General features: G+C 44.8%; 1 protein-coding gene across 3 annotated transcripts in view; it reads right to left on the bottom strand.

Moving 5' to 3' along the window:
• Positions 1-27,101, bottom strand: part of Cdc14a (cell division cycle 14A) — a 159,908-nt gene extending 132,807 nt beyond the window's left edge. For 2 of the 3 annotated variants that reach the window (XM_021158702.3, XM_085835564.1), the window contains exons 1-3: positions 21,774-22,043; positions 20,901-20,991; positions 1,997-2,072 (exon numbers count right to left, since the gene is read on the bottom strand). In XM_021158702.3, coding sequence (XP_021014361.1) covers positions 1,997-2,072; positions 20,901-20,991; positions 21,774-21,822 — 216 coding nt within the window. In that variant the 5' untranslated portion in view covers positions 21,823-22,043. Of the gene's footprint in view, positions 1-1,996; positions 2,073-20,900; positions 20,992-21,773; positions 22,044-27,045 lie in introns of those variants that run through there. The other variant, XM_085835565.1, reaches the window with a different exon arrangement.
• Between the last annotated feature and the right edge of the window lie 848 nt (positions 27,102-27,949).

Genomic DNA, 27,949 nt, shown 5'->3' with positions numbered 1-27,949 from the left:
GCTACAAAGTGCCCACTCATTTTATTAAAGCTAAAAATGTCATTCCAGGCATAGATGGCTGATTACTGATCACTGGAATAAACCAAGGGACTGTCTGAACCTTAATGAACTTTCATAATGATGTAAGGAAGTTTTGGAAATGAAAGGAAACTTAAACAAGTTTTCATATGCATTTACCAAAACTGTTAGGTATAGAATACGGTAGAAAAGAATTCAAACCATCTACTCTTCTACAATTACTATAGTAGAACACTGACTTAGATGCACAGTCTCATCTTCCTAATAATGATTTCTTTCTCTTTGTTAACTCCAGATAGTATTTGGGTCACATATGGCTACTTGTAATACATGGTTCGTGCCAACTGCATGATACTATAACCAGGAAATAGGAGCTTGAGAGATGGCTTAGTGAGTAAGACCATTTACTATACAAGTATAAGGACCTGAGCTTGGATCCACAGTACCTATGTAAAGGTGGGGGATGGGCTAGCTACATAGACTGGTGGCCCCAGACCTAGAAGACAAAGAAAGGTAGAGCCCAGAAACTTGCTGACTACACAGGCTAGCCAAATGGTAAGCTGAGGGTTCAGTGAGAGATTCTGTCTCAATGGAATAAGGTAGAGAGTGATGGAGGACACCCAGTGTCCTCCTCTAGTCCCCACACACGCATACCACACATATGTGTACACACACACACACACACACACACACACACACACGTGAGAGAGACAGAAAGAGAGAGAGATCCCCTAGACCAAGCATTGACTAATGATTCTTTCATTATTAGTTCAGCCATTTAAAGTTCATTTTATATTAAAAAGATTATTTATTTCTTTGGAATCATACAACTATCTATTTTTCTAAACTACAGAGAGTAGCTTCTTGGACCTTGTTTACATGAATGAATGTATGACATATTTTTCAAGTCAGATAATAGTACATGCTTTAATTCCTAAATGAGTTAGGTGTGATAGTTTTTTTTTGTGTGTGTGTTATATAATGGTTAACCGAAATGTCATTGTATGACCATATAACATGCTGAGGTGGATGCCAAAAATATGTAAATGTATAAAGCATACAATATATTCTATAGGAAATGCTCTGCCAAACTATATTTATATCTAAGTTCAACCAAAATCCAAAGGCAATCACTGAGCAGCTATGTGTGTAAGACACTGTACTGTAGAACTACCACACCGTATCCAACACAGAGAATCATGACACTAACTTTATGAGTCCCTGATTATCTTACAAGCATACCTTGTGGTGTCCTGTTTTCTAAACTGAAACATCCAAGAGGTTCATTTATAAATTGGAAGAAAAATATAAATATTGGTTTTCATTTAGTAAACTTTAATAATCCCAGTATTATAAATGTCACTTTTCTTATGCACTCAAAGTTTAAAAGGAAAAAAGCCCACATGACAAAATCCATATGTACATACAGAAAATGAGAAGGATCTCATGTAATAATATAAACACTGCAGGCTAATACTGAATGCCTTCCCACATTCTGTCATAGCATGTAATTCATGGGTCTTACTTGGTCATTAACTCTACACAGATGATGTTTAATAAATATGCAAACTTTTCCATTTTGACCAAACAAAACCTGGTTATACTCCTGATGAGACCCTTCCTTCATCACCCCATAACAGCATCTACAAGCAGATGTGAAGGCGTTTGGAAAATTATCCCATGAAGGAATCCGATAGAGACTCATTAGGAATCTGAAAGGCTGTGCCCCTCTCTTAGATCATGATTGCAGTGACTTCATTCAGCTCATATTGCAGTTGTCCTGAGGAAAGAATGAGGTTGACATGGCCTTTGTGGTATAATCCAGGGGATCGATTTCAACTCCTGGGTGACCTCTCACAAATTTCTAAAGATCTAAACAACCCGATTAAATCACATGTGTGCGAAACCGTCCCAACCGGGCAGGTTTTCTGGCTTAAACATTTTCATTTCAAGACATAAACACATCTAAAATACTCACTTTTAGTTTCTTGTTTAGCTTACAGCAGTATCTGTACACCATTGCCAAGTTCAGAGGTCCAAAATCTGCATAGAAACTGAGATATATACATATATAAAATAGCATTTAGTACAAGCGCAGTTTTCAGTAACATAGATGTTCACTTTTAACTTCACCTAATCTGTAATCAAATTCCAATCACCTTTAGGAAGGTTCAACACAAAAGTGGTCTGGCCCGTGCCAGACCATGGAACTCAGTTCCACCCTCTTTCTGCTCCACAGTCCTTCTAAACAATTTCTTAACACACAACTATTTGGGCAATTTTGAGTTTTAAGTCCTTTTAATTTCCTACTGTGCCATTTAGGTGAAAGCATTGAAAAGCAGCCAAGGATGGAGGAGTGTGGAGTTACTAGTGTGAAATTACTCTCTTCTGCTTCTACTTCTTCACCAACTCCATCGGGAAGCTCAGGAACTCTCTGCTAACTCCAAGTCTTCCCCTCAAACACCCTCAATCCTCACGGATCTTATGTGCAGTGATCTTTTTTTTCCTGCCTGTTCTTCTTGAACTTCCTGTATTATAAGACATATTGGACCCTTCTTCTATTCCCCTGACTCTCCAGAGCCTGTATGCAACCTCTCTTATCCACTGTCATGAGTCAAAGTGGTGACCCAATGTGGGAGGAATGAGAACCACATATAAACAGATACCTAACTGCATTGCTTAGGGTAACGCTGTATTGACAGCAGAGACTGTCCTGTTCTTGGGTTTCTTGGAAGCAGTATGTCTTTCCCCTCAACTGGACCCACCTTTCCAACAGGCTTTCAACACCTCAGTGTGCTGACAAGCCACCTTTCCTTCAAATTAGCCCTAAGCTTTTCTGACTCACTGAGCATGAAACCTCTCAAACACAGTAGAGCAAAACCAATTCTTTTATCAAGTGAGCAGCCAATCTCATTATACCCCTTCCCTTTCTGGTCCCTTCCCGCGATGGAGAAGCCAAGCTCCCCTTTATACTAGCCATGTTCGAGTGGACTGCTCAGTCTCCTTCCCAACAACGTTACATCTCATCAGTCTCACTTCTTTCGATGCTGAGCGGCTCCTCACTACTCAAGGATGCTTTCACCAGCCAGCAACCAAAGCTTAACTAACACACATGCTCTCAGCCTCTCAGCTGATCTTGCCTCCTGACAGGTCCCCTTCAGGGTCACCATTCTACAAGACACATCCACCCCTTGACCTCCAAACCCGTCTCCACCCCTGATGCAACCTTCCACTCACATCAGGCCTCCTACCTAGAGTACTCACCCCCTCTTGGCACTCTTGTCACTCAGCGTCCTCAAGATGGCCTTAAAATGTAACCTCCACAAAGTCCTTCTGGTCACATTAGGGAGCCCTAACTGAGCTTTGCTAGAAGTCCTCAAAACTTACTATTTCAGTGCTCTTTCAGCAAAGTACACAGAACATCAGATATTATGGAGAATTTTACATGTTGATTCTGCCCCATCAACAGCAGCCTGAGCTTCCCCATCAAGAACTCTATTTATTTAGACCTTACATATTTGGAAGAATGTCCTAGATGCAATGCAACAAAAACGGAGGCATCATGGAGAAATGCTCATTAGTACTCTAAATTCAACTCAGCCTGGAGCACAAATGTCTTAAATACCACCAAGTTTGCAAAGAAATCCATCCCCAGAATGCCTTCTTAATGAGGAAGACATTTAATTTTTGTTTTCTGCCACCCAAATCACATATGTCACTCCAACTACAAGTCAGCCATTGCCTACTGGCCTTTAGGTGGGCATGGTTTAGAACTTACATTAGAGCATTAAAATTGGCTGCTTTTGTGCACAGCTTTCTGGAAAAAGGTAACACAAGATGGCCCAAAAAGAGACTTCTAATGAACTGAAGTAAAAAAGTTCCTTATTCACGTCTAACGTTTCCAGAATGATGTTAACTTATATCTAAAGTTCCCAGTGTGATGCCAGGCTATAAATATAAACAAGAACCCACTGAAAACCACTAAGATGAGGGCTGAGGGTGTATGGTTGGCACAGCACACACTTAGCATACACAAGGCCTGGGTTCACTGTCCAGCACCAGGGGAGGAAATGAAAACAAACCAAGTATTTAATTAACAGATACCTAACCACATTGCTTAGAACAACACTATTTTTATAGCAGATTTCCTTGTTCTTGGATTTATTGGAAGCAGTGCTTTTTAACAAACAAACATACCTTGCCCTTTCTTTTCTAGTAGAACATGCATATTGACCATTAAATGTGGAATTTTGGTCATTTATCTCAGCTTTTGAAATTCATGCTGAGCAAGCTTCAAGAAAGTACAAATCAGGACTAAAGAGGTAATAGTTTAGAGGCTGCTCTTCCAGAGGACCAGGGTTTAATCCCCAGTACTCCCATAGGGGCTCACAACCTCTGTAAGTTCAGTCCTGGGAAATTCAATGCCTTCATGCATTTCGCACATATATAGCACACACACATGCATGTGAACAAAACACCTATGCACACACACACACACACACTATATATATATATATATATATATATATATATATATATATATATATATATATTTCAAGGAAGTTAAGTGGGTATCCTTACACAAAATCAAGTCAACCAAATATAGACCTCATCATTACAACGATCTGCAATTCTCCAACTTGGTGAATAGATGTAGGCTAGCTACTTAAAAATGACAAATGAGAATTTCAGTTTTCATATCTGAAAACTGAAGACATTTCCCATCAAAACGACTCAAAAGCCACATGAGGGGAAAGCCTGCAGAACTGGCCTGTGAGCAGCAATGATGGGCAACACCTGTCAAGATGAAAAGACCATGGAAGCAACACTGGCCACCACAAATAAGAAATTGCTGAGCACCAAAAAAATAGATACCGATAAAGTGCTTTGAGTGACAGATACTATCCCAAAAAATGAGAGAAGCCACTCAAAAAGGCATCCCTAGCCAGATAGTGGTGGCATACATTTTTAATTCCAGCACAGGCTCTCTGTGAGTTCAATGCCAGCCTGGTCTACAGAGAAAGTTCCAGGATAACCAAGGCTATACAGAGAAACCCTGTTGAGAGAGGGGGAGGTGGAGGGGGAGGGGGAGGGGGAGAGGGAGAATCCATTGCTAGCCCCTGAAACAATACACATAAAGAGACTCACACACGATTTATTTTTTTTAAGAAAAAAATCTGAAAGTAGACTCCCTTGAACTTGCAGTCCAAACATTGACTAGTGCATCTCCATTCTGTCAAATTCTAGCAAAATATCTTGACTCAAAGGCAAGCAAAGAGCTCGCTCCCACTGTCTTGGTGCCGGGTGGGGGGTGATATTCCAGTCTCACTGGGCTAACTGGACATAGTTCATTGTATCACAGCTCCTTCATCTCCAAATGGATGATTAAAGAAGTTGATCTCCTCACCGATGCATGCTTTTCCTCCAACAATGTTGTCAAATTATAGCTGGATAGCTACAGTAAATCTCAACAAGTTAAAGAACTGAACATCAGGCAACTGGTGTCCAATTCAATAAGTGTAAAAATCCAAAACTATTTTGATTTGACAGCAAAGGAATTCAAAGAACTGACTGAAGTATATGGAGTCAGCAGGTAGAAGTTGGCAGGGGGGAGGAAGAAGGAAGGCTGTGTCCTTCTCAAAGGACCAAGGAAGAGAAGCCCAAGACCAGAGAAAACACTTCCCAAGGTCCCCTGGATTTACACTACCCGCAGTGTACCCAGCACACCCTGCTCTTCTCACGAGATTTACAGTGCTGGAGGCTTACGATTATCTTTGGTTTTTCTAGTGAGCTGTGTGTGATCTCCGTGAGTCTGTCCCCGAGGAGATCATTGTCTAAAGTGCCACCATGCCTTACTCTACACATTAGAAGCTCTGTGCAAAACTGGTCAACCCCTCAGCGAAAAGAAATACGACTTTCCAAGCACTGCCTAGTCCCGCCATGAAACTTATGGCCACCCATTCTGAACAAGATGCTGCACGTTAACATATTAATCAAATAGCTCTTGTGAAATCAAAAGAAATATTGCTTTTAAAATAGGATGCCTTGCCGGGCGTGGTGGCACACGCCTTTAATCCCAGCACTCGGGAGGCAGAGGCAGGCGGATTTCTGAGTTCGAGGCCAGCCTGGTCTACAAAGTGAGTTCCAGGACAGCCAGGGCTATACAGAGAAACCCTGTCTCGAAAAACCAAAAAAAAAAAAAAAAAACTAGGATGCCTTACATTGTAAGAGCATAAGGCATGCCAATACTTTGTTTCTCATGTGTACAGTATGAATTGTGTGTGTGTATGTGTCTGTGTGCCTGTGTGTGTCTGTGTGTGTGTGTCTCTGTGTGTGTCTGTGTGTGTGTCTGTGTGTGTGTGTCTGTATGTGTGTGCCTGTGTGTGTCTGTGTGTGTGTGTCTCTGTGTGTGTGTATCTTTGTGTGTCTGTGTGTCTGTTCTTTGTGTGTCTGTGTGTGTGTGCCTGTGTATGTGTGTCTCTGTGTGTGTGTGTCTGTGTCTGTGTGTGTGTGTGTGCCTGTGTGTGTGTCTGTGTGTGTGTGTGTGTGTGCCTGTGTGTGTGTCTGTGTGTGTGTGTGTCTATGTGTCTGTGTGTGTGTGTGCCTGTGTGTGTCTCTGTGTGTGTGTGTGCCTGTGTGTGTGTCTGTGTGTCTGTGTCTGTGTGTGTCTGTGTGTATGTGCCTGTGTGTGTCTCTTTGTGTGTGTGTCTATGTGTCTGTGTGTGTGTGTGTGCCTGTGTGTGTGTCTCTCTGTGTGTGTATGTGTGTGTCTGTGTGTGTGTGTATGTCTGTGTGTAGCTGCATGTGTGCTACCTATGAATGTGGAGATCTGAGGCCCCAAGGCCAACTTTGGGTGTTGGCCCTCACCTCTCCTGGTTTGAGAGTCTCTTTGTTTCTGTCGGAGCCTGACTCGCTGGCCCAGGAGCTTCTGGAGAGTAGCCTGTCTCCACCTGCCATCTCCCTGCAGGGCCGCGCTGGAATTACAGACTCTGCTGCTACAGCACGGGGCACTCATCAGACAAGCCCGCTGGCCCATCTCCCCAGCCCATCTTTAATTGGTTTGTTTTTGTTTAAAGAGCGTTGTTGATAGTAGCTAATGTTTGCCTTACTATAGATGTTTCCCTCCAAGCAGAAGATGTTTTTGATCCTGACGGAAAACGCATAACGATCACATTTCCAGAAGATCCTAATTGCTTGGTACATACTAACCTAGGACACTGGGGCATGAGACGGAGTGCCTGCTCATACCCTTAGAGCACACCTTGCCATAGTTACAGATGCCAGTGGCTGACCACCTACCAAGTTTCCTGTGTACAGGACAGCCTGAAAAAGACCGAAAGACCACTGGATACACAGGACTCTGGTATCTATCTGATCACGCTGCATTCCCAGGCTGCAGTCTCAGCCTTGGGATCAACCCCTGTCCCTGACACATCCTTTCAGGAAATCCCAGCTACCTCACACACCATAAAGGACCTTCTCCACTTAGCACTTTCTTTAGCTCTAGGCACGGGGCAGGGTTGTATAAGCCTTCAGCTGTCGCTTCTGTAAAATAAGTGACTATGTAGTATCCAGTATTTCATGTCCTTCCATTCTGAAGCAAAGTCAGTGAAGGGAACGTCCCCTCCAAGACTACAGTGAACAAAAGCAAGAGGCGGCTTCTTCGGGAATGCTCTGCTAAGATTAAAACTCACTCCCACAGAAGCATTCTCAGACCATGTAAGTTAACCCTTTTATATTCACCAGCTGCCACGGATAGCAAGAGGACTGGGCGGCCAGTCTATTCCCGTAGCTCCGGCAGAGGCGCTGATATATAAAAGGCTAATTCTCACCTTTTTGTAAGCAGTTCCTGAAATCAAGGCCTGGAAAGGGAAAAGTCCTCTAAACCCAGTGCCTATGATCTCCTCACCTCCCAAAGCCCCTGGAATTCAAAGCCGCACCTCCCCCTTGCCTCCAGGGGCCCCGGTGCTGTAGCTCCTGCCTCCTTCTCTCTTTGGGGACTTATTTTGCAACATTTTCTCGCCTTTATTACCAGCAAGCTCAAGCCACAAGGAATGTCTGAGTTCATTCATAGACCTTCTTCATACCCTTCTCCCCAGCCCTGGTTAACACATACTCCTGCTTTAGGTCTCAGCATAACCACCCTTCCTCAGAGAAGTCTCTTCTCATCCCCACCTCTTTGGCTGCTCCCCAAATGTGCAGATCCCACAGGCCCTGTTTCTTGCCTTCAAAGACAGAAAGGTCTTTTAGGGGCTGAGGATGGGACGTAGTTCGTTTGGTAGAGCACTTGCCAGCCACACACATGGCCCTGGCATTCATCCCCAGAATTGCATAAAATGGGGTCTAGCGGCAAATCCCGGGTCATTTTCAGCTACATAGTAAGTACAAGGCTAGCCTGGGATAGATCAACACCTGTCAAAGAGAAAAATGCTACAGTTCTCTCCTCCTTCCGCGGGCTTCAATCGTCTACTTTTAACACTTAACTAGTATTTTGTCTGAAATCCACTGCAGGACAAGCTCCCTGAGCCAGGCTGAGCTGAACGACAGTCCCTAGGCATCCTGAGCACCCAGTCCAGGGCTGGCTGAGTAAATAAGAACTGGTTCGTTTGGGAAAGTACAGCAAAACACAACACTCTTCATTCTAAACATTCCAAAGTGTTCCAGGCTAAGTGTGGCTAGAGAGGGGTGACCAACCCGGTCACACTTTACAAGCGTTAGTACACAGCAAGTTAGTTAAGGGGCTGGACAGATGGCTCAGCGGTTAGGTGCACTCACTGATATCCCGGAAGACCTGTATTCATTTCCCAGTGCCCACACTGGTGACCCATGACTGGGTGACTGACTCTTTTCTAGCCTCCAAGTGCAGCAGCACTCACATCATATATGTACAGAGACCTTCACATACTTAAAAACCATTTTTTTTTCCAAAAGCCTGAAGGCAGCAGAGAGTAGGGACCGGAGAGCGGCGAGACTGAGCAGCCCCCTCAGATGAGGAGAGGTGGGGCACATCACAGCCTTCTCCCACCACCCCATCTTCATTACTGGTGTGCTCCAAATGCGGCCTGCTCCATAAATCACCTCAGCCCAGAGGCGCTCACCCCACCATTCATCACAGTGCCCTTTCTAAAAGGTCGTCTTCAATTCCATCTAAGAGGTTTCTCCTAGCTTAAATGTCCCAGAGCATTTTCTTTGTGTTTCCCAGGGCTGCGGGGCATGTGTTCCATATGCACAGGGGAACCAAGTTGGGTGCTGGCATTAGGGAAAGAGAAGGGAAAACACGAAGGCACCGCTTTACAGAGCCACCACACACAACTTCCTAAGCAGGCCTATCTGCCCCTCTTTAATCTCACAATCAGCAAATAAGGTATTTTCAATATTTTCAGATCCTACATTGATGCTCAGAATCAATAATTTGATTTTCACAACTAACGCAAATGCTATCTATAGGAATTCCCTATCCTTGGAAGGTGAAGAAGTATCTACGGTAAGAAATCAGTTACAGGCTCTAAGGAGGTGGTGCGATCAGTTTAGTGCCTGCTGTGCAAGCATCAGGACCTGAGTTTGGTTCCCCAGCATCACTGTAAAAGCCAGGAATAGCCTACAACCTGCAACCCCGGCACTGGGAAGGCAGACAGATGAATCCCAGGAGCTTGCTGGCCGAATCAGTGAGAGGCCCTGTCTCAGAAATAAAATGAGGAGCAACTGAGGAAGATCCTTGATGTTCAGTAGGCCTACCACACAAACACACTACACAACACACAAACACACTACACAACACACACACACACACACACATCTGCATACACATGAACAAGTACGCACATAAAACACTCATATGCACACATAAGTCTTAGAAAGAAATAACTTATGCTAAGATCCCAACTCAGAAACTCACCAATCTGCCACCCAAGTGAGCCCGATTTGTAAAGAAGCCAAAAAAACAAAGTTGGATTGTTTCTTTTTAAAGCTTTCTATGAACCCATGCATGCCCTTTAGCCGCGTTCATACGTCTCACACAGAGACTGGCCTTGTTTCAGACTCAACGTTCAGAAAACAAGTTTTCTGGGGCCTCCTCCCACTGCACGTTTGGGCTCACAGCAGATCAGGATGCAAATGGTAGTCAGAGGCAGATGCACTGGCCCAACCGTGCGCAGGACCAAGAACGTACTCAGTCAAGGCCGGATCTCACCTGACCGGGCCCTTTCATCTTTACAAAGCTGCTCTGAATCAGAGAACTGTTTAGTCGATGTATTTATAATTACATAATTATGATCAGTCCACTCATTAAGACAGAAACACGGGTTCATTTTCACAAAGTCTAATGGTATATGGTCTTTCAGATAGGATTTTTGTAGGTGGAGAATGTAGTTTCGTGGTAGAGCACTTGCCTAGCATAGCTGAAGCTCTGAGTTGGTCTCCAGCTCCTCCAAAATACACACATGGAACTTTCCAATTCTTTGTATCAGGTATCTTAGTGAACTGCTCACTTCCTAGATGGGAGGAAATGTCCTCCTTCCATATGTTGATGAAAGAGACCAATTTAGAAAAAAACAAAAACAAAAACAAAAAACCACCTTTTCTAGATCTCTGAAGAAAACCATATTGTATAACAAAAGTAAACCAAACTAGTAAATTCTACCACTTATCAACAAGATATGAAAATGTTGAAAACCAAAATACCAACTTGGTGAATAATAGAAAGGCTCCCTTTTATAAAACTATAGTTCAGGAGCTGCCGAGATGGTCCATCAGGTCAAGGTGCTGCCTACAAAACCTTGACAACCTGAGTGCAACCCTGGAATCTGCGAGGAGATGGAAAGAGATCCTCTGACCTTCATGTCTGCACCACGGTATGTGCACCCACACACACACACACACACACACACACACACACACGCTAAATTTAAAACTACAGTTCGATATAAATGTTTGTATGAGACAAGCTCTGTAGCCTAGTTTAGCCTCAAGCATACAGGAATCCTCCTGCCTCGGACTCACTAGGATTATAGGCATGAGCCATCACCTCCAGCAAACACAAACATTTCTTGTGGAGGAACCTATCATCAACCACAAATAGTTGTGGTTACGTATCAGATGTCATTTATCCAGCTTGTCAAGGACTAAACACAGTTCAGCCAGAACAATAGAACTTGAAAAATCCCAGCCAACAAACCACTCTTTGGTGGTCCTTGTAAGTATTGGGTTATTTTTTAAAACCGACTTTTTTTCTTCATTAAATTGAAAATAGAGCCCAAAAAGCTAAACGATAAATTCCACAATTAAATGTAGAAAGTCCAACTCAAACCATACCTCCAGAGAATTTGAGATGAGCTATCCCACACAATTCCCCAGACTTTAAAGCAGCAACTGGCTAAGTATCCTAGTCAGGTATTATCTATTCTCTGCTTGGAGACCACAAGAGTCAAAGACTCCATTACAACAACCCCGTTTTCACTTCCACTTTCCCACCAAACAACACAAAACAGAACCACAACCATAAGATAGGTTGCTCCTCCTTCAGTCTTAAAACACGCAAACCTACTTAACCTGTGGCTTTCTCCCAGTCATCCAAGGTAATGAAATTTGTATCTCAAACATTCCTCCTCTCAAACTATGGGGCACCTGTGCACAGAGCCCTGATCAGTTCCTTGCCATTCATCAGTAAGCCCAATGGGCGGATTTCAGGATCCCACAGACCAGCCCATCCATCCTTACCTGTGACTGCTGTCCTCCAAACAGGCTCTCACTCTTCCTAAATACGCCTTTTCCTAAGACTCTGCCTAGAATAAATCTCTCTCTCTCTCCCTCTCCCTCTCCCTCTCCCTCTCCTTCTCCCTCTCCCTCTCCCTCTCCCTCTCTCCCTCTCCCTCTCCCTCTCCCTCCCTCATGCATTCTGCTTGTGTTTCTGGGGCACCATTCCTATGCTAAGCACTATGCTAGGTCTTGAGATTGGACAGTGACCAAGAACTGGCAATACTGGTCTCAGACATCATAAAATGCCCTGTGCTTGTGCCACATTAAACATCACTCCATGAAGAAGTCTTTCAATAACCATGGCAGTAATGAGGTCTTATTTTCTTCACTCCCCCTAACACAGAAGACTGTGTTAGGCGCTTCATGCACTGACCTCCGTTTTGTCTCATGCACTTCCGTATTTACCTGTGCTTACCCCATGCCCTGCCACTAAGTCTCACTCCATCTCCATCTCCATCCCCATGGTGTTCTCTTGCACAGCAATCTTCAGCCACTTACAAATTTCAAGTTGTTCTCCTTTACGCCTCATTTTAAAAGATGTGTCCAGTCCTTTTTTTTTTCCCACTAAGTTGTTTTGAGCTATGGCTCACTAAGCCACTTCCTTTGGGCTTGGGAATGTGTTTATGAACTTACAAGTGAGAACATCTGATGTCTTAGGAGTCTAGTTCAAACAAAATAGTGAGAGTGCCCTGGGGTGACCTGGCACAGAGCTTCATCTCCCACAACCCATTTGGATCACTCTCTCATGCTGCCTGAGAGAGGCAAACCCTGGAAGAAGACTCCTGGGCTCTTGAGTTCAAGTGTGTGTGTTTGCCAGTTATCTCAAGCAAGCTGAAAAAAAAATGAGTACCAATTTATCACTATGGAGATCAAAGTCCAACTATACACTGCCAAAGCCTAAGAGGTCAAAGCGGAAGGTATTTAAACAAATATGAAAGTAAAATTGGGTGGAAGTGGATCACATGATTTAAGAATGGGCGGTGAGATGTTGAACATAGTGACTCACATCTGCAATCTCTGCACCTGAGAGGCTCACAAAGGAGGATTACCAAGAATGAATGCAAGGCTAGCCTAGGCTACATAGTGAGCTGAAGGCCACCCTGGGCTACAAAGTGAGATCCTGTCTCAGAAAACCAAAAAGAAAACATGGAGCCCTGTAAGGGCTGAGTGTAGATCAGGGTTAGAGTTCTTACCTAACATGCATGAGATTCTGGGTTTGATTTCCTGGTACTGCAAAAGGAAGAGGAAAAAGAGGAGGAAAAGAGGAAAAGGGGGAAGAGGAAGAAGAAAGAAGAAAGAAGGAAAAGGGAAGAGAAGGAGGAGAATTGACTGTAAATGCCTCATAATGCATACCACAGAATAACATTGTGTCCACGGGTACATACATAGTCAAATAAACACCTACAATGTATGTGTTCAGGCCAGAAGATATAAAAAGCAAAAATTCTGCTGGGCAAAATATGCCTGCCATGCAAGAGTGGCATGAAGGCTATGGGCTAACCAGCTGCTTTTGGATTAGACTTGAGGCCTGCTCCACAGGAATGAATTCAGGCCTAGTACTGCAAACCAATCGTGGCTCCGGAGGTCACAGACACTAGAGCAGAACCTAAGGAGCATGATGTCAGACTGCTTTCTAAATGTTAATGCTTATCGATGAGCGTTCCCTTCAACCTCGGCAGAGGAGCTTCTCTCTGAAGTGGTCAGTGGTTAGTGTAACTATGCAAAGTATTAAGAACACGTGTCTATTGAGTGTTCAACCCTAAACTGCACGCCAATATCAACCCCTAACCCAAGGTTCAGGAAACATCATGGAAGGTGGTGGGAAGAAGGTAAAATGGGAAGGAGCGATGTAAAATGCTGCCTTTGGGACACGGTGTGGATGCTGCACCAAAGAAATCACTGTGGTCACTGGGCCACCCACCCAAGATGAACTCAACAAGATCAGTCTTCCAGTAGGCAGCACTAATTAGATTTATTAGGTTATTAAAGGAGGGAGAGAGGCAGGCAGGCAGACAAACAGACAGAGAAGGCACGAAAATGAGGTTGTTGGGAGTGACTGAAGAGAATGGAAAAAAGATGGAGGTTCCTGGGGAGAGTCAAAGAGAGGAATTAGAGTAACACGTGATCAGAATGCATTGTCCACGTGTATGAAACTGTCAAAGAATACATCAAAGATATTCTATTATTTTAAAAAAGAATATCTGAGCCATATTGAGGGTTTAGGTTGGTTGGTTGGTTGGTTGGCTGGTTGGTTGGCTGGTTGGTTGGCTGGTTGGTTGGTGTTTTGAGACAGGGTCTCATACATCCCAGGCTGACCTCGAACTCCTGACCCTCCTCCTGCCTCACTACCTAGTACTGAGATGACAAACCTGTGCCACCATGCCAGGTTTACATAATGCCAGAAATTAAACCCAGTACTGTAACACTCTATAAACTGAGCTACATCTTCAGCCCATTTTGTTTTTTAAGGTAGGATCTCACTATGTACCCCAACCTAGCCTTGAACTCAAGGATCCACCTCTCTCAGCATCCCAAGTAGAAGCCGCCATAGACAACTAAGAGTGCTCATTATTTACTCTTCTATTGCAGTGCTGGGGATTAAGCCCAGGACACCTTGTACACGCCAAGAAAATCTCTCCCATTGAGCTACAGCCCCCAACCAAGATTGAGCATCTTAACTGCTGCAGGGTATTTGACCACACTGTGAACCTGGAGACTGTGTTATTTACTGAAAATACCTGTTTCTAGTTGTGGTGCGGATCAGTCCTTAGCACACATCGTTTTGGGGTTTTTTTTGTGTTTGTTTGGGATTTTTAGTTTTGTTGTTTTGGTTTGTTTGTTTGTTTGTTTGTTTGTTTGAGACAGGGTTTCTCCGTATAGCCCTGGCTGTTCTGGAACTCACTTTGTAGACCAGGCTGGCCTCAAACTCAGAAATGTGCCTGCCTCTGCCTCTGCCTCCCAAATGCTGGGATTAAAGGTGTGCGCCACTACGGCCCAGCTAGCACACATCTTTAATCCCTCTGGCTGGAATGCAGACACACCTTAATTCACACCTTCAATCCCAAACAATGGCGGTAAAGTTAGTTTGTACAAGAAAGTACCCATGTGTGAAAGTGATGTCTAGTTGAGGGGCAGACAACGTGATGAAACAGAGAAAGATTTGACAGAGTAGGATATGCTCAACTCTCACGAGAAGAGAAAGGGGAGCTATTTGAGAGACCGGGAAAAGGGGGGAAGTGCAGTTTTATTGGGTCAGTGATACAGAGACAGGGTGCAGGAAGAGAACAAGCTAGACGCAGGTGAAGACAGAATGAGACAGAATGAGAAGGAGTCAGAAGATTAGAACATATTGTCAAAGTCAGTATGAGGCCAAACAGAGCAATTCAGGAGAAGCTAAAAGAAGTTAGATTCAATCAGTGAGGCTGGAGAGGAGTTTGAACCAGGACAGCTGAGTTGAACCAGCCAGTCATTGCTCAGAAAGAGCTAGAAGGGGTGAGCTTATTCAGCTGAAAACATTCTAGGTCTAGATAAAAATGTACAGGAGGATGACGCTTCCACGACAAGGTCTAGGTTAGCAGATAAAGGCAATAAGCCTCAGAGATGACACTTACATCAGGAGAATTTTTAAAAAACAAAAACAAAACAAAACAAAAACAATTTTATACTTAAGTAAAAAACACTTGGTGACATTTCTTAGATCTACCAAAGAAATTTCAGCCAGTCTCGGCATCTTTATTTAGTACTCTGTCATGAAATTTTAGTACCTTTCTTCTGAAAATGCCAAGAACAGAAAAAATTGGAAAGTATATGATTGAAAGCAGAAAGAGTACACACTGTCCTTCTCAACTGACTGGCTTTCCACACCACTGGCATCCAACTCCAACGCCCAAGATGACCATTCGGAGCACGTAAAGGTTCTGACAATTAACACATTTGATTTTGCTAACTCTTGAGCCAAAAAATATGAGCCAAGTTATTAAAAGTTAGCCTCTATTTGGATGACAGAGTCCAACTTCAACACCAAAGAACTAGCCATTCTAGAGAAGAGAATACTGTCTGCTGTCGGTAGTTCAGTCCAACACAGATAAATCCTTGACAGGCTCCAGTTACAGAAATACTTTTTGGAAAAAAAAAAAAAGGCAGTTTTATTGGGATAGTAAATATTTTAACTCTGGCCTATGAAAACATGCATAGCCCGAAATATCTTTCTTTCTTTCTTTCTTTCTTTCTTTCTTTCTTTCTTTCTTTCTTTCTTTCCTTCTTTCCTTCCTTCCTTTCTTTCTTTCTTTCTTTTTTCTTTCCTTCTTTCTTCCTTTCTTTTTGTTTTTGTTTTATTTTGGTTTTTGTTTGGTTTTTTGATTTTTCAAGACAGGTTTTCTCTGTGTGACCCTGCTGTTCTGGAACTCGCTATGTAGACCAAGCTGGCCTCACACTCAGAAATCTACCCTCTGGCTTCCAAGTGCTAGGATTAAAGGCTTTAAAGTATAAGTTCTTATCACCTATGTTTTATTAAAATATCTCTGACCTTCATAGAGATATCTCTGTTAAGAACCAAGTAAGAGTCCAGCCATGGTGGTACAAACCTTTAATGCTAGTGCTCAAGAGACTGAGTCAGAACAGGCAAGTTTTTCTGTGCACTCAAGGCCAGTCTGGTCTAAATATTGAGTTCCAGGCCAGCTAGGGATGCATAATGAGATCGGATAAAGAGACAGACAGAGAAGAAATTTTCAGTTTCAATTGCGTGTAGTAGTACACACCTTAAATCCCAGCATTCAGTTGGCAGACAGGTGGATCTCTGAGAGTTTGTGGCCAGCCTGGTCTACATAAAGAGTTCCAGGACAGCCAGAGCTACCATAGTAAGACCTTCTCTAAAAGAAAGAAAGAAAGAAAGAAAGAAAGAAAGAAAGAAAAAGAAAGAAAGAAAGAAAGAAAGAAAGAAAGAAAGAGAGAGAGAGAAAGGGAAAGGAAGGGAAAGGAAAGGAAAGGAAAGGAAAGGAAAGGAAAGGAAAGGAAAGGAAAGGAAAGGAAAGGAAAGGAAAGGAAAGGAAAGGAAAGGAACAACAAAAAATTCAGTTTTATAGCCTGGCCTCATGAAGCCAGTTAGTTAAATTTGTTCCACAGGCTTTTCAGGTCATTATTTCAATCATAGAGTTCTACTATCCTTTAATAACTCAACGGCCTTCTGCACAAACACAGCTGTATCCAGACTAAACATGCTCTCATATTTAAAGAGCCCAGTTAATAGTTTCTCAGGTGATAATTTACTCAGAAAGGTGACATTTCATCAGGACACTCAGCAAATAATTATAGCTACCAGGCTATATGAGGTCCCATGTGACAGTGTATATAAACACACTCCCTTCTTTGGAGACATGCACATTAGGGTGTCTGCCCTCAGGACATGCTCCACAGATAGAATCCAGGTTACTGCACAGGGTCCCAGGGACTCCAGACCGTCTCGTTCTATCTTTGCAAGAAAGAGTCAGAGACACAATCCACAGCCTTTCTTGCTTGCTTGCTTGCTTGCCTGCCTGCCTGTCTGCCTGCCTGTCTGCCTGCCTTCCTTCCTCCCTCCCTCCCTCCCTCCCTTCCTCCCTCCCTCCCTTCCTTTCTCCCTCCCTCCTTTCCTTTCTCCCTCCGTCCCTCCATCCCTTCCTTCAATTTTTTGCCTTCTGACTGGCTACTTATATCTTCCTTTACTCCCCCTACCCTGAAAAACCTTGATTTCTTCCTCCTCAGAAACAGCCTCACTCTTTAATCACGTCCTTAGGAAACTCCCAACTTGAAGTATTTTAAAGGTAAACTCTCAGCCGGGCTTGGTGACGCACATCTTCAACCCCAGCAATCAGAAGGCAAAGGCAGCCATCAGGATCTGAGAGTTCAAGGCCAGCCTGCTCTACAAAGTGAGCTCCAGGACAGCCAAGGCTATACAGAGAAATTGTCTTTTTAAAAAAAAAGTATACATTCTTCAAATGATCCCTTACATTTCTCAAATTCATCCTGACCCAGACAGAATGTCTGATCTTCCCACCGAAGCCAACTGTCTACCTATTTTCTTGTTTGGGTTCAGGATGCTCTAAGGCCCACTGTGAAGGGACTATCCCCAGAACTGCTTAGCTCTCCTCCCCTCAGCGTCTTCATCAACTACCCCCACGTGGAGTCAGATCCTGCCTTTTTTCCATCAGCACTGACACCATGTCAATTCAGTACCTTATCCTTCCCCCTGAACATCCCAAAGTGTGTGTGTGGTTCCATATATCCTCTCCAATGGGTCTTAAATGATGCTTTTACATTATTTTTTGTGGATGGAGGATGTATTTCCTCTGGAACTAGATGGTATCTTTTCAAATTCCAGCTCTGTTGCTTATTTCAGTGGCACTGGGCAAAGTACCCAACCTCACTGTCCCTGTCGACATCGCTGTAGCAAAGGATCCAGCACAGAGGCCAATGCTCTGTAAACATCTGCCTTTATTTGCCATTAGCATGAATCTAGCCACGCCATCTCTGTCCTGGAGCTCTTCTAAGAGACTCAAGGCACACCAGGGTGAATGCAGGTTCCTCACTGTGGCATTCAGTCTGTCCCCAGCTGGCCTCTCAGTGTCATATTCCACACCTCCCCCATGTGACCTGTATACACACACCAGGCAAAGCAGACAGCTTACTATGAACCGAACACACTTCCCGAGCCTCCCTCCTGGTCCTCACTTTTCTTTCCTCTCACGCCCATATCCATGGGCACCTGTCCATCCTTCAAGCCGACCTTAATGCCTCCACGGAGCTTTTAATGAATGCCTCTCCTGGACATGTCTCCACCCTTCCATACGTACTTCCTACTTCAGGTGAGGCTTCTCCTAGGGCAACTTTATCCCTTTAATCACAGCCCCTCTTAGTCATCCATCATATTGGTTTGGGGATCTTTGAAACCTTGAAAGGCACGTGTACATTCATCATGTTACGCTCCGTACCATCGACCACAGTGTGATCTGCAGGGATAACGAAAAGATGGGTTTGCGCAGGTGATCAGGACCATAGTCACTACTGTGACACACTCCGGCTCATCACACCAGGGAAGAAAACGCTCTGTTCAGGCTGAGTCTTTATCATTTCTTTTCTCACTCGTTTCTTTTCTCAAGCTTGTTTGCAAGTCAGTATGTAACACAGACTCACCTCCAACTAAGCAACTCTCCTACCAGAGTCTCTCAGGTGATTGACAGGTATAAGCCACCACTCCCAGATGTCTCCCCGCCCCCCTCCAAGAAAGACTTTCACTATGTAGTTCTAACTGGTCTGAAACTGTCTGTGTAGAACAGGCTGCCCTCAAACTCACATGGATCCCCCTGCCTCTACCTTTGCTCCATGCATGCTTGCATTAAAGAGATATACACCCTGCTCAGCTTCTTACAGTTTCAAGTTCACATCCAAACTCACAAAGCGAACCAGATGGTCTCTCTAGCAAGTCTGTCCTTAGAAGACACCAGGAAGATGGTTAAAAAAAGGGGGGCATATAACTTGTACCCTAAAATACAAATATTAAAATCACGTAAAATCTTCATTATTTCTAAGACACCATTGTGCACCGTGATTGGTTGATTAACTGTAAAGTTTTGCTAAGTCTACTATCTAGCAATCCCAAGGGAAGTGATTCAGACCTCAATAACTAGAGCCTGTTCAAATGCATATTAATAAACCCTGGTGCTTTAGTCACTGCAGAGTGAACATAATAGCGTATATACACAGTCCCTACCCTCAGGCACACAAAGGTCCCAAGGCCCTCAGCTCACAGACAGAAAGCCAAGACAGTGCCCAACAATAGAGTGTCCACTCAATAAACACTGAAGGTGGTGACATCATCCAGGTGCCCAGGGTCAGAGAACTGGCTGCTTAGAACTCCATTCTCTAGGAGGGGAGCTGTAATCTGACACCAGGGATTCAGGCCTCTCTTTGCCTCTGAAGCTCTGGGCATTCATGAACCGCAGCAAAAGGCTCTTTCATGCCCACTGTCTCTTTAGCCATTCAGGAAGCATCCTCCTCCCTGCACTGAGAGAAAGGTCCTGAAGACATCAGTTCCAAGACCCCCCCTAGGACCAAGTAACAATTAAGGATTATTTTCTCTCAGATAAAACATAGGCTTTTCAAGGTCCAGAATATTTTTCCTCTTCCAAGGCCCAGAACTCATAAATTCTGAGGCTGACTTACCAATATCCTTTCTAACAGGGTGAGCCCTAGAAAGCTTGTTACGGTTCATTTCACTCCGCTCATTTGACTGCCCACTTGATTAGGATGGTAACAAAATAAAATGAAATGTCTAAATTAGAGTATACAAGGCTTATCTGAAAGACCAGCTCTTTTAGTAAAAGATAAAGCCAATCCCACCTTTCTACTCCTGTCTACTGCTTTTGTCGAAAAAAAATATGACCCTCCAATGAATGTTTTACTGTGCCTAAAATATTCAAATAACCTTTTCCTTTACATCCATGGCCTTTCACAGAGTTCAGTTCCTGGTTCTGATTTTTCACTCTCAGATCTTAATGGAGGGGGTGGAGGGAGACAATCCTCTACTCCTCAATGCTCAATAAATAATACCATCAGGCCATCAGGTTCAACTCAATCACACTGGAAATCTTCCACATAGATGCAACTTGGATCCAGCTCCCCACAGTCCTGCGTCCCACTTTCCAGAAAACTGGCTGCACAAACAAAAACATCTTTCCAAACAACAGAAGCCTTGTGCATTGCGAAGCTTCGGCACCTGTAGTACACACACACACACACACACACACACTGACTGCCCTCTACCCTGTGGGTGCTCCCACAAATACCTAGTGACTGATTCACAGGCCAATTACAGGTCTGGTGATGACACCAGGTATGACGGCCTGGTGCTACTCTGGGGAGTGTGAGGAATCCAGACTTGCTGTGGGAGGAGGAAGAATTAATATCTGTGACATTCTAAAAGGACTGCAGTGTTAACAGGACCAAACTACGTACAGTGTGCATCCCTCCCCAAGTCATAGAAAGCTAGTAATGCCTTCTGAACTCTTTGGGGAAAGTGAAGAAACCCACTTATCAAAGAACCAACAAACTAGTTCAGGGGGCGCTAAAAAAAAATAGGGGGGGTGGGAACTTACTTTTCATAGACCAGCTCCTCGTCGATGGAGAAATAGTGGATATTTATTGTGCTTTTTGGTCTATTCCTTAAAGTAGCAAAATATAATCGATCTGAAAGACAAGTTTAAAAGACAGAACATGAGAAGCAGGGACGCGAGACTGAGAGTGCAGATCATGCACGAAGGATTAATAACTGCTACACATCGTTTAAAGACCCTTTAACACGTGGGATTCTTGGAGAAACAGGATCTTCCAGAAAGCTACAGAGCCCCAAAAGCACACCATGCCAAGAGGCTAGAAGACCCAGCAGGGGGCAGAGCATCTTCGGAGTTCCCTCACCCCCTGGTTGCGTGCGGGCGGGTGCAGACAGGAGCTGTGGGTACCCGCAAAACTGGAGACACAAGTTTGATTCGGAAACCTCCAGACCTCAGCTGCGGTGGAATGGGAAGAGAGGCGAGCTTCTGTCGCTGCAGCTTAGCAGACTTCAAGAGGAAGGAAGGAAGGAAAGACAGGGGGGTGTGGTTGGGGGTAGGGGGTGTCCCAAAAACACCGGCCAGCCACCGAGGAGGTAGAGGGTTAGCGGATGGAGGATTAAAACCAGCAGGATCCCCACCAAGAGAGGTTTGCAGGAGGATCCCAAGCAGAGAAGCCTGCACTGTCCGGGTACGAGGAAGCTGCAGAGGGAGTGAGAACGCAAAAAAAGAAGCCGGAAGCAGGGGGTCCTCCGGGAGTTGAGTAGCGAGAAGGGGCCGGAGCGCCGAGCCGCAGTACTGAGGGACACAGGGCCCGAAAAGAAACCCAGCGTAGAGGCTTGGGACAAAGGGGTGAGCCGTGAGGAGTTGTGGGGGGAGTGGCGTGGAAGGGCCGGAGGATGCCGGGCGGCTGCTCCTCACCTTTCATGAACTCGCAAGCCCCGATTAGTTCCCCAGACTCCGCTGCCATCTTAAGCGAGATCCGCACGGGGGAGGGCTGGGTCGTGGCCAGCTGAGGTCACCCGCCCCCGGGGGCTTCCCCACTGCCCAAGAGCTGGGAGCTCGCGGTCCCAATCACCGAGCCTGCCTGAGGGAGGAGGCGGTCGCCCAAGGCGGAGGCAGCTGCAGGGTCAGCGCGTGGGGCGCCCCGGGGACATTCCGTGAGGAACCGAACCCGCTGGGCGCGGGACGCACACGCCCCGGGCTGTAACCGCTGTGATCCGGACTCTGCGGCGGCGGCGGCGGCGGCGGCGGCTGCTGCTGCTCAAGCTGCAGCTCCTTCTCCTCGCGCTGCACCGTCTCCACCAAACCTGGACGGCGCACACCAGCTCCCAAGGCCGGGCAAAGTCTTCCCCCGGCTCCCAAAGTGATCATGGAGGACAAGACATTTGGCCCGGATCGCGCCCGTGGCCACTCGTGCGGCAGCGGGCAGGACTCCGGAGGTGTCCGCGGGGCTAGTAGCAGCTGCTCAGACTCCTCCTTCGCCACCTCCTTTCAGCAGCAACTCTTCCTCCCTCTCCTCCTCCTCCTCTTAGGTCCGCCCCCAGACCTGCCTCCCCGCCCTCCCTCGTCCCCCTCCACTTTCACCGCTCCGCGGCCATCCCTTAAAGGGACAGCTCGGCTCCTTTCTCTGAGCCGGCCTCGGGCCCCAGTTACCAGGCGCCCCGCGGGTCACTAGGAGCCAGTTGCTAAGGCTTTGTTGCCTTTCACCAATTGCTACACAGGAAACTTGGCCCTCGGCCTGGGTGGGGGTGGGGTGGGGGGTGGATGTCAGGCGGAGCCACAAACTTATGAATGAAAAAGGATGGGTAGAGAGGAGTGGATGCCTCCCAGGAAGCTGCGGCAGCCTGGCGGGCTGAGATGCTGTCTCCACGTCGGAACCGGCTAGCTCTTCTTCCACACCAGATTTTTCTTGTCTCTCTTCAAGCTCTTTCTTGCTCCACTCAGTTTCTTCTAAACTCGCGCGCGCGCACACACACGCACACACAGAGAGACACACACAGAGACACACGCGCGCGCGCGCAGACACACACACTGAAAAACCTCAGACCTTCTCCATGTCGAGTCAAACCGCTAGCTATCTTTCCACCAACCCCTATTCTCACCACTATCGGATCTGTGTCTTTATAACCAATTTTCAAAAGAAGCGATACCTCCTAGCTCCTGAGTACACGGACTTATGCCCTGTAAGTACTAGAGTCTGCTCTCTAGGCTTTGTTCTCAAGGGGGAAAAAAAAATTCCCGTCCAGTTCTCCAAGTCCTGTCATTTTGGCCACAGGTGTGAGCGCAAAATTACGCCAGAAGTGTAAGGCTCTAGTCTCGGACTGTAGGCTATCCTGGGCGAAGGGTGAAGAGGGAAAAGGATCTCTTGTCCACAAGAGAAATGAACAGATTTCTTTAGTCTTGGCTGGAGCGTTGCAAGGGAGTACAAAGGCTCCTCTCCAGGAGGCCCCGGACTTGTTCGGCAACGTTCTGATCCAGTTTGGACAACTTTAATGCTGGGAGCCCTAGGGACGGAACTAGTGGCCAGCCCTTCCCTTACGAAAATGGCGCTACTGAACCACTATCACCTGAGCATGCGCTCTGAGTGGTTTCTCCTTGAAACGGGGATTTGTGCGAGCCTTTGGCTCGCAGTTGCGTGTTGACCTCTAGGGAGAGAGGGGGCGCTCGAGCGAAGCGCCAGCTGAAGCGACTTGGAACACTGACTCCAGGGAGGCAATTCAACTCATGATTCTTAGGCCATTCTTCTGCTCTGCTGGCTTTCCATCAAGCTAAGCAAGCACAAAACTGTAAGCGGATACTACTTTGATATACTGGAAAGTTGTTCAGAGCATCTCGGTTATTATAGCCAAACACATCCTTGGTAAAGGAGTTAAAAAGACACCCTCTCCTTACATTCAAAAGTTAACCCCGAGAAAGATACAGACTTTACAACTGTAAAAGTCCTGAAAGTTGTAATGAGCCTTGAACCCTTTTGAAGTGTATTACATATTCTAAGAGTCCTGAAAGCAAAGACCTCCCAAAAAGAAAAGGGGAGAAGGGGGGAGGGGGAGTACGCTTTAAAATAGCCAGGGGTTGGTGGCACACATCTTTAATTACAGCACCCGGGAGGCAGAAGCAGGTGAATCTATGAGTTCAAGGCCAGCCTGGTCTACATAGTGAGTTCCAGGACAGACAGGGCTGTGAAGAGAAACCCTGTCTTGAAAACTAAAAAATAAAAAAGGAGGAAAAAGAGCAAAGACCCTCTCAAAACTTTAATGTTACCTTTATTCTCCCAAATCCTGGTCTTAATATGTTGAACAATTCCAATTTTGTTGAAATAAACGTAATTGAGATTGTTTTTTTATGAAACATGTAGAAAAACAAAGCATGTAAGTCTCAATAGGCTTCGCCCCTTTGTCTACAAAGCTAGAAGTAAACCCAACTCAATCCATTTCTAAAGCTGCTGCTTTACAAATCTTACAGTTTTTCATCTGACTATCAACTGCGGTAAAAAGGTGGAGCCAGAGGTGGTGGCTTGCACTGATTTAGAGTGGTCATAGTCACTTGCTCCTCCCACAGTGTAGGGGCTACAACACAGGCCCTAGGGTTTGGTGGCCTGCATCTTTACCCACTGAGCCATCTCACAGGCTAATGCTGCTGGTTTTGGGGGGGGGGTTGTTTTGGGTTTTTTTGTTTTTTGTTTTGTTTTGTTTTGTTTTGTTTTTTTTTTGAGGTAGGTCTTATATAACCCCAGGCTGGCCTAGAACTCCATGCGTAAAGAAGGATGACAATAAACTCCTGATACTCCTTTCCGGAGCACAGGCCTGTGTCACTCCGCCTGGCCATCACATAACTGTACATTCATAAGTAGTCTCAGGAGAGAGATCCATAAAACACTTTCAGGGGGGCAGATTTCATTGAATAGCTCCTGTAACAACAGGATTCTATTCTATTCCTAAAAAGGATTCTACATTGCCTTTCATATAGTTCTCCTTAGAGGTTTTGGACATGAGGAATGAAGTGTGACCTAACAAAACTCTTGAAAAGAGATGAAAATGGGGGCTGGGGAGATGACGCAGCAGTTAAGAAGGCTTCCTGATCTTCCAGACGACCCAAATTAAGTTCCGCTTCAAGCACCCATGTTGAGAGGCTCACAATTGCCATTAACTGCAGCCCCAGAGCATCCAACACTCTACTGGACAAAATAGCACCCATACCCATGTGGCACATTCTCATGTAGACACATAAGAATAAAGTAAAAATAAGTAAAAATGGCCCTGAGTTTGTGGCCCATGCCTATGGTCCCAGCATGAGAGTGCTTCATGAGTTGGAGGTCCAATTGGATTAGTGTGAGATAAGATGCTGTCTCAAGCCAAAATTTAAAGGAAAATTATTTTTCCTTACCATATTTACTATATATTTTTGATAATAATTCTTTCTTCTGTAGTTTTTTGGTTTTTGAGACAGGGTTTCCCTGTATCCCTGGCTGGTCTTGAACTCTCTCTGTTGATCAGGCTGGCCTGGAACTCACAGAGGATCTGCCTGCCTCTGCCTACTGAGGACTGGGATTAAAGATGTGTCCCACCTCAATACAGCGGATAAAATTCTTCAATACTATGCTGTGGGTAATATTAGTAAACTAGGACCTCTCTAAGTCATGCTATTAAAAACTCTGCAAGAAAAGTATACAGCAGTGTACACAGGGCACATACACACCAAGATCCTAACGACATCATAAAACACATTATTGTCTCAGTTATCATGGGCCAAAGTTCCTAATGTTGTAGCCTCACAATAAAGACATGCTCTTACAACCCAGGGGGAAGGCAAAACTGGACATTTCTTCCCAATCACCCGACTTAGTACAAACAGAAGAAACTGACTTCTACTTGAACCAGCAGTAAAGAATGGCATATTATACACGAAAGTAGTATGGGATTTACAATGTCACCTCGCTGTAGAAAAGGAAAGTGTTTGTGGATTTAGCTGGTAAGGACAGGAAGGGAGAGTGTAAACAAATGTTTACCTCTGCATCCCTAACTTGCATACTTCTTGGGCTGCCTTGCATCCCATGCAGGGTGCATGCATGCAGACCTAGAGAAGGGACTGCTGGAAGCAACTTCAAGTCATGCCAACAACTTCCTGTCCAAGCGCTCTCCTTGAGGCCCCGCCAAGATTCCTAGTCACTCTTTACACACAACAGCTCTTCCAAAAAATGCTCTTTACAAAGCAGCTCTTGGATTGCATCCTAGAGTTCCACAGATGAAACCCCTCACCATCCTCAGGCTTTTCTTCTGCTCCATCCGTCTAGCCTCCATCCTTTCTGACCCAATCTTCGACTTGCCCAATTTCTTATAAATTGTGTCCCAGAATGGAACGCAGGCCAGTGCTGAGCTGGTATGACTAGTTATGTGTGGGGACAAGGAGGACACATTTATTTGTACGTGATGGAAGACTTGGGTGGGAACAAGAGCAATGGAAGCCATTAAAAGAACCCTGTTTTACCATTTAAAGGTCAAATAAAAAGTGAAATATTCTTTTTGTTGGAAGAGGTCAAGGAAAAATGAAGTCACAGTAGTCAAAGGCTTGAAGGCTGGGACATTTGCATAATCTGTGTTTTAATTGCTACCATTAGAGTATTTCATGAAAACATACTTGTTCTGTCAGTAGTGATATTATCTAAGAAGACAAGAAATATAGACTATATGATGGCTGCTTCTTACAAATTACTTTTAGATTATGAAACAAGTCCTGGGAATTTCGTTTCAATTCGATATAATTTAAATCGACTGGTTTGATCATCTCCCATATGATTAGAAAACCAACTTAAAGCACCTTTTGACAAAATACTTAAGCAAGGTCGAGAATGTCCCTACAGAGCATTTGCCCAGCATTTTGAAGGCCTCAACTTCAGTCCCTAGAACCCAAAAGATAACTACATAAATAAAAATAAAATACAGAGAAAAATATTGTTATCACAGGACTGAAATGCTGAAAATGTATAGATAGTGTGGCTCATAAAATATCTGCCCACGTGGCATAATGCAAAGGTGGCTCAGAGATTAAGAGCATTCACTGCTCTTCGAGAGACCCTGATTCTGGCTCCTAACACCCATGTCAGAGGCTTGCAGCCATTATCTGCCACACACACACACGCAAACACTTAAAAGTAAAATAAATCTTTTTTAAAAATTACTTGCCCACAACCGACCTTAAGATGTTAGTCCGGCTCAGCCATGTTCTGCATCACAATACTGCCTGTTTAAGAGTTCCAAACTGGAACCAAAGAACCAGAAGGAATGTGGAAGATTAGTCAGTTCCATTTTCAAACACAAATTATGAAGCAGATCTCAGATCCTGGAAAAGAGATGCAGGATGGTGGAGGAATGCTAAGGGCTTCCATGATAGATGGTGCAGCATGGCTCCTCTTAAGTCATACAGACCACTTCAAATCACCTCACAGCATGGAAGCCAGGGTAATGGTCAGAACAACACACTTGAGAAACGTTGCTAAACACACACACAGTCCAAACACATACATACACACACACAAACACACACCCCTTTTGTCCCCTGCCCCAATTCTCCCTTTATTAAAACTAAAGTTCTTTCAGTAACCCCAAGATGAAGTTGGGGGTCACCGAACCTCCTATATTTTTACTTCCCAATGTAGCAACATTGATCAAATCTCCACTATCTGACTTTTATGATTAAAGGAAAAAACTATAATTAGCCAGGCATGGTGGTTTACACCTATAGACAGCATTTAGCCAGGAAGGGCAGAAAGGCAAGCCCATCTGTGGCTACAGGAGACACTGCCTCAAAAAACAAAATTCAAATGATAATCGCCTTCAAATCCAATGACATGAGATGGATTCTCAGAATTCACATGTTAGAGAAAGAGAATGGGTTCCCACATGTTGTCCTATGAGCTTCCTTTACATGTACAAATTAGTACTGGCGCGCGCACACACACACTAAGAGCTAGTTTAATCAACATTACTTTTAACAGTGGTCTTCTCATTGACTAATGCAACCAATAAGAAATGGTGCCCTTCTGAAAAGGATGCTTCATGGTCAGGTGAATACGTTGAGTAGTGTTCTAATTATTGGCT

This window comes from Mus caroli, unplaced genomic scaffold (genome assembly GCF_978045245.1).
Source record: "Mus caroli unplaced genomic scaffold, Mus_caroli_1 scaffold_3, whole genome shotgun sequence".
In the NCBI taxonomy this organism is placed as follows: domain Eukaryota; kingdom Metazoa; phylum Chordata; class Mammalia; order Rodentia; family Muridae; genus Mus; species Mus caroli.
This window is presented reverse-complemented; position numbering and strand designations above follow the sequence as displayed.